The sequence below is a fragment of the Zootoca vivipara genome, chromosome 8, assembly GCF_963506605.1.
Source record: "Zootoca vivipara chromosome 8, rZooViv1.1, whole genome shotgun sequence".
Lineage (NCBI taxonomy): Eukaryota > Metazoa > Chordata > Lepidosauria > Squamata > Lacertidae > Zootoca > Zootoca vivipara.
The window spans coordinates 48,136,442-48,144,249 of record NC_083283.1 but is presented as its reverse complement, the minus strand read 5'-3'; the positions used below and the strand labels follow the sequence as shown (position 1 = coordinate 48,144,249).

General features: G+C 38.8%; 1 protein-coding gene across 1 annotated transcript in view; it reads right to left on the bottom strand.

The window, feature by feature from the left end:
• Positions 1-1,967: 1,967 nt before the first annotated feature.
• RAB12 (RAB12, member RAS oncogene family) overlaps positions 1,968-7,808 on the bottom strand; it is a 19,904-nt gene continuing 14,063 nt past the window's right edge. Inside the window, exons 3-6 of the mRNA XM_035125254.2 lie at positions 6,999-7,137; positions 5,636-5,725; positions 5,041-5,145; positions 1,968-4,219 (exon numbers count right to left, since the gene is read on the bottom strand). Coding sequence (XP_034981145.1) covers positions 4,106-4,219; positions 5,041-5,145; positions 5,636-5,725; positions 6,999-7,137 — 448 coding nt within the window. The 3' untranslated portion in view covers positions 1,968-4,105. The remainder of the gene's footprint in view (positions 4,220-5,040; positions 5,146-5,635; positions 5,726-6,998; positions 7,138-7,808) is intronic.

Sequence of the window (7,808 nt, the reverse complement as noted above, 5' to 3'; positions counted from 1 at the left end):
CGCGACGACCCCCGCCGCCCGCTCTCACGGCGCGCGGCGCAGCGACGATCTAAAAAATCGGCAAAAAATCGCCGAAAATCCTTTGTGCGCATGCGTATGGGCCTCTCCCGACCCGGAAGAGGTAATTTCTGGTGCACTTCCGGGTCGGGGGAGGCCCATACGCATGCGCACAAGCGATTTTCGGCGATTTCCCCCCCGCCCGTGTGCGTGTGCGCACGGGCGCGCACTCCCCCGCCCTCCAGCCCGCTGCGCGCGCACTCCCCTGCCCTCCGGCCCGCCGCACGGTAAGTCTGGGGACCCCTGATATATAGCAACTGAATCTAATAACCTACTCCCAACTTTTCAGCACTTTTACGTACTTCACAATTACAGTTGTGATTTAATAAATATCAGGTATCAAAGTGACAAAAAACCCAGCAGAGAATACCCATTCTTTTGTCAGATGTTCAGACACCGTGGCTTTTTTTTTGCAAGTGACTCACATCTGACTACCCGCTATGCTATGTATGTTTGCATACATCCAGCAGGCCACAATACATGGTTCATTTTTAGCATCCTCAAATAAGTGTTGGAAATGAAATAGCAAGCTTAGTATACAAATTAAGCTACTGGTACCTCCATGTGTGTTCAATATTGTGAGGAGCAGCCAAAACTAAGCTGTAGCACAAACTTTGAAGCATTTCACAGGAATGTATTTTGTGAAAAGATAGGTAATAATTTAGAAAAGAAACTGAAGTGCTGAAACTATTTATATGCTTGTTATTGATAACTGTCCCACATGACCAGTTGCTAGCAATCACACCAATCTCTTGAAATGGCAGGCCCACCTAAATTCCATTAGACATAACATTGGGTAATAATTACATTTGCCCTACCCCACCAAATCGCCAATTCTTTCCATACTGAAGTTCTCCTGCCAAATTAGGTTATTCCAAGGTACAATTAACACCTAGCTAAGGAAGAGACCACAAATGAAATTTGCTAGTCAAGGAACACTTAACAAGTTTGGGCTGTTTTTACAAAAACTGCATACAAACAATTGTATTAGTAGGATGCAACGTGGATTAAAAAAGTTATATTTGGAGTTGTATAGCCCACTACTTAGTAAGAAACTTGTATTCCTACCGTAGTATTTCTGGAATGTGGAATAGATGCATTTTGGTATACAGTAATCTAGTGTAACAATATGTTCAATTCTGGGCAAAAATGACTGTGAAAGAAAGCATTTCTCTTCATACTGGAATCACTCTGGTTGGTTTTTCAAGATTTTGTTTCAGGTATTGTAAATATAGGTCCTATAAATTGCAATCTTATATGCACTTGATTGGGAGAAAATCCAATCGAACTCAGTTAGGCTTATTCCTAAGCAGACATGCATTATTAGTATTACAGTGGTACCTCTGGTTGTGACCGGGATCCGTTCCGGAGGCCCATTCACAACATGAAAAGGCCGCATCCTGAAGCGCTGAATCTGTGCATGCATGTGACACAATTTGGTACTTCTGAGCATGCACAAAGCACGATTTAGCGCTTCTGTACATGTGCACGCACCGAACCCAGAAGTAACCCATTCCAGGACTTGCGGGTTGGGAACAGGACGCATCCTGAAAAGACGTAACCCACAGTGGATGTAACATGAGGTATGACTGTATTATGAGGATTGCGCTGTCACTTGGGAGATGATATCCTTTTCTTCTTTAGGACAGGAAATTAACAAACTGGCAATATTCATTATCTAAAGCTATAGGGAAATGTCTTTGTATAAAGAAAGGGCTGTGTGATCAAGCTTGTCCATAAGTCACTTTTTATAATGCTATGTCAGAAGACACAAACTGACATAAGTAGGAGAAAATGTAACTTCAGTGGAAATCAGGTCATCCCCTCAAGTTCTTTCGATAATAAGAGATTGACAAACACCTTGCTTAGATGTACAAGTTCCTGATAAGATATAAGCATTTATCTACAGCTGTTTTCTTACATTTTTATTCAAGAACTGAAAGCAAAAAAACAGACTTTAAAATACAGGAAAATCACCTAAATATTTGTCAAGTTTAAACTTACTGTCCAATAGGTTCCTTTCCACTGTTATTGCCCACAGCATTATTACAAGCCCTACCAGTGCTACAAAAATGGCAAACTTCGCCTGGCCAGTACTGTATGATATTTTGTGTGAGAAGAATGACATTTGTATAGGCACGTTGTGGTAGCAGAAATAAGTATACATTTCAATTGTGCATCTTTTATTAGTTGAAACTAAAATGATCCAAAGAGGTATACCAAGATCAGTAGAAATAGCATATATTTAACTGCAACCAATTACTTAACATTCTTAGTTCCTCCCTGAAACCTGAGGTCAAAATACCAGGAAAGCCAGTGGAACCCACTGCTGGTCAGACTAATTGCTTAGTATATAGAACAGAGGCTCAGGCACTGAAAAATAAAGAGGAGGCAATTTGGAGTTTGAAAGCCAGCAACTCTTATTTTATGTTCCATGAGTCATCACTAGTTTTGCTACGGCCTGCTGAGATACTTTCAAAAAGCAAGTCTTACTGGCGATATAGGATGCAAGTCTGACTGGGACTACAGTCCTAATCATTTACTGGAAGCAACTTTTGCTTCCTCATAAACATGCTTAGGATTATGCTAGAAGTCAACACATCCAGTCCTGTTTTTATAAACTAGAAAGTCACTTTAAAAAAAATTCTCCTAAAATTGTCCTTTTTGGCCAACATTTGATTTTTGGCATTCTAATAAGAGATGCAGTTCCATTGTCATTCATAAATACAAAATTTTATTGGCACATCATTAGTTTAGAACGACAATGCTTTTCAATACCACAACATTTAGGACACATCAAGTTATTCCAATATGTAGCTACTGGTTTACCACAGCTAAACTATACAGTGCAGTTTTAATAAAAGATATACCAGAAAGATATGGTTCACAAACTGATTCAGACTAAAAAAATCCTTTAGTACAGCATATTTGATGGGAATAAGCTCACCTATTAGAAAAGAGTATATTGTAACAAAGATGTCTCCCCAATTTGTTCACACAAATACATATATATGAGACAGGAAATGTCTTGTCCTAAAAATGATTTTAAAAAAGAATGTGTCTAGGACAGCAGCAATGCCTTATATATATATCTATCTATCTATTTTAGGTTTCAAATATATCTCTGTTTTTTGTATCTTACAGAACCCGATTGCTAGCTAATTTATATTTGAGGAAACTAACTGTGCAAGTTGGCAATTCATTCTTTATAAACTGCACAGAATGTAGTTCCTCCGCACGCGCACACGCATACACACAAATGACCTAGCATAAAAAATAATAAATAATAAAGAATTGCCAGAAATGTCAATTGTGTGTTCGGGGCTCAATGCACTGAATCCTGCTACTATACGATCCATTCATTTCAATGATGCTTGCATAGAACCACATATACAAGCCCCATTGAAATGAATGGTTTGCGTATAGCACCAATACTTTGCAAATTTCATTCTCAGGCTACAATCCTAGGCATACTTACCTGGGAGTGAGCCCTCTTAAACACAGTAGGTCTCACTTCTGAGCAGTCATATATAGGATTGTGCTGTCAGTCATTTTAAAATGCTACAGTGAACACTTTTATTTTGAATTTGCAAGTGGGAAACAATGCTTCTTAAGAAAGCTATAGAAAGTCAAAAGTTTAAAAATTATTTTAGAAAAAGCTAGCAAAGCACCATATACTAGGAGAGATTCTGTTTATATCAAGGACCATTACAACATTTATGTTCAGAATAAGGGAAGTATGGATTTAATTTCTTACATCCTAGGTTTGGGAGTGCTGTGTTTCCCAGCCAAATGTACAATATTTATAGCACTGGGAAAGAGGAGTGAAAAACCACTTGTGGGAAGGGCAATACTTAACCAGCTACAGCTGAATCCTACCCAGGCTTGCATATTTACAAATTAAGAGTATAGCTCTGACTCTGAATCAAAGTGCAACAAGGAACTGCCACATGATTGTAGTGCAGAGTCGGACAGGTGCTGCCTGCCCCCCCCCCCCCCGCCTTTCCCTCCTCCCACTTATCATTTGCACACTGGATGAAGCAGCCGGTCAACAACAACGGACATGAGGTCTTGGAGGCGGCAGTTCTGGTGGAATTTCTGGCTCTGGTTGTAGGGACAGGATACTGTTGGACAATTCATTTCTTATAATATCCAAAGGCATCTTAAAATGGGGGAAAAAATCCTGTTGTAAGCAATGTCCTGCACAGAATGTTGTAGAGTCTAACACAGTCCAATGGTATAACCTAGAAATATAAGCATTGCCACCTAACCTGAATTATGTGACCTAAATTCAGATCCTGGCATAATATTCATCATTAATTACATTAATAGGGCAAATACAGTGGTACCTCAGTTTAAGTACACAATTGGTTCCGGAAGTCTGTACTTACCCTGAAGTGAACTTTCCCATTGAAAGCAATGGAAAGTGGATTAATCCGCTCCAGATAGGTCCGCGGAGTACTTAAACTGAAAGTACTCAAACCGAGGTATGACTGTAATACCCATAAAGCTCCATCATTCAATTTTAACACATATAGCTCTGCTAAATCAAGTATCAGCTTTTCCTATTAACAAACTATCATTACTGATAGAAGTTAAAAGCAGCAGATTTTATCTGGATTGTGCCTGCTACGTTTTGGTGAGCTTATTGGTCAGTAGCATGAAATTTTGTCCTTTACTCCTAGCCTCACAACAACGAAACAAAACAACCCATCATGCTAAAATCAAACTATACAACCTCATTCCCTCATTGAAGCAAGAAGAATTACTGGAGCTGTTACACTGATACCAATTCCCATTTAAAGGAGTACTAAGTACCATACATATGAAAGCAATGCAAAGTATTCTGCTGAAAAACTGGTTGTAGCAAATAGCCCAAAAGGTGCACTCTAGAAACTGATTTTTTTTAAAGAAACATTAACACAGTACTTTAAATAATCAACATTTTAAGTCCCATTAACTTGCAGTATGGAAGCATTTTACCTTTTTTAGAATGTCATCAACCAGTTTCAGAAATATTTCATCCACATTAAAATTATCCTTGGCACTGGCTTCACAAAACCGCATCCCAGTTATCTGCTGTGCAAACTGATGGGGAAAATTAAGAAATCATGACATTTTTAGTCTGGCTCAAGGAAATTTCATTTGATCAAAAGTATATTTAGTTCCATAATAATTTAAATGATCCAGTTTATTTACTAGTACATTAGGATGAAATTAAACAACAATGAACAAATGCAAAATAAGTTTGAGAATTAATTTAAATATTCTGACTTGGATCTTATGATAAATAGGAAGATAAGCCAGTTCAAAGATAAAGAAGTTAACAGAAGGAATTTTTCCCATGCTTTCCTCCTCACTGGAATCCCCAAAAAGTCAGGAGAGGGGGTGGTGCTTCTGAACTTTTAAAGAAAATGAATTAAGATGATAGTAAAAAGGTTCCAAGGCATGAAGTTACCCAACATTAAAATTAAGATCAAAATGAATGTAATGCTAAGGTTCTGCACCATTCACACTTCCACAGAAGTAATTTCCTATTTCCATCAATGTCTGTTAATTTTGTTTCACCTTCACTTACTTTTTCTCCCTGTTGCCGACTGATCTCTCTGTCCACTTCACAGTCTAACTTATTTCCAACCAGTAGTAGCTCAGCATCTTCTGAGGCATACTGGGGGGTGGGGGTGGGGGTGGAAAGAAGAAACACCAAAGCATAAAATTGCATGTTTCCACTAGCTTAGGCCTTTTGCTTTTAAATTTCATATTGGTAAAAATGAAGTCATTCAGTCAATACATTCATAACAGTTCTAGGCTGTTAAGCTACTTGTTAAGGCAGCCTTGATCATTTCTCCTTTAGTTTAGGCTTCACTCTACCAGTACAATTTAGTAACTTCTTGATTGAGAACTGTTGGACTGTGCAACCTCCTGTAACAAATACTGCATTACTGCTGAATAATGTTAGAAATGAATACATTGGTACCTCAGTTTAAGTACACAATTGGTTCCGGAAGTCTGTACCTAACCTGAAGTGTACTTAACCTGAAGCGAACTTTCCCATTGAAAGTAATGGAAAGTGGATTAATCCGTTCCAGACGGGTCTGCGGAGTACTTAAACTGAATGTACTCAAACCGAAGCGTACTTAAACCGAGGTATGACTGTATAATCCTTATGTTGCACTGTGACCATAATGGTTTACATTGTTTCTAGTGTCTGAATACAGCAATTTCAACTCAAAAATTTGGCAGGATTCACCATAAGGTCTCAGGGTCAGTCACAGCAATTTAAAATAAAACAAAACACAGTTGACAACAATTTAGTCACAACAATAGGGTGGGTGCTAAAAATATAAACCTCAAGTGTCAAAGGCCAGGTTATAAAGGTGTATATACTATCATATACGGCAAATGCACAGCTGAGGCAAACATTTTTGTTTCAATTCTCATATATTATTAGGTAGGAAACAGCTGCTGATTTAGTGCTAACCCTTGTTCAATAAGCCACCCCCTCTCACACCCACCGCTAACATTTTCAGCTTTGTGCTACCAGTTGGTGTTTAGGTCTAGAGCTCTAAAGCAGAGAAACACAGAGGTGGCTTGATGAGCTATGTATGTGGTGATGCAATGAATAAGAGACCACAAAGCTGCCTCAGCACTGCAATTAACCAACACTCATGAGTTTAGAAAAGTGGCCATATAGCTACTATAATGAATTCTCTGGAGCAGGCATAGGCAAACTCCAGCCCTCCAGATGTTTGGGACTACAATTCCCATCATTCCTGACCACTGGTCCCATTAGCTTGGGATGATGGGAATTGTAGTCCCAAGCATCTGGAGGGCCAGAGTTTGCCTATGCCTGCGCTGGAGTGTACTGCTACCATGCAATTTGACTTTATTCCTGTAAGTATCAAAACCACTATTGCTTATTTTGAGAGACTGAAACTTACCTTGTCAATCATTTTCATCCATTTTGGCAAATCATCAAATGTCTCCTTCTTCGTGATATCATACACCAATATAATACCCTTGGCACTTCTGTAATAAGCTGAGGTAATGCTGTTGAATCTTTCCTGACCTGCTGTGTCCCTGAGAAGCAGCAGGAGCAAATATTGGTATAACAATTTTATAACTTCACAAACTGCAATTACAAATTCCGACATTGCAAATTTCTACTGCAATAAAGTCCATATATTGAATCTGTATCTTACTCCACCAAACAAGTAAGAACCACCACCAGTTTTATGAGGCATTTGTCTAAGAAAAGTAGATGAACTCACAAGGAAGAAAAATAGCTCTTGGTAGGATTAAAAACCCCCGAATTAAACGTGCAAAGAGTTATCAGCACTTCCACTTTTACCACATACAGTTTTAGCAAGTATATTCAACTGTCAGGGTGAAATAATTCATGCATGCAATGGCTCTGTTCACATGTCAAAGTAAACCATACTTAATGATTCCCCAAACAGAGGATCATGGCTTGCTTTGCTCAAACAAACTGTGATTGGTAAGACAAGAACAAAACTTGGCTAAACATCCTGGTTTGTCTGGAGTGCAACAAACCACTATCCGTATGTTGGATAGAAAGCTAAGCCAGAGATTCTGGTTTGTTGTTCCTACTTGTGATGGGTTAGAGAAGGAACAAAGTGGGAGCTACCTGTGTGTTCATAGTAAGCCATTAACCATGCTTTACTATGATGCATGAATGTGAACAATGTAATGATCACTGGGAGAGGAGCAAGTCATTTACTGCCATTTAC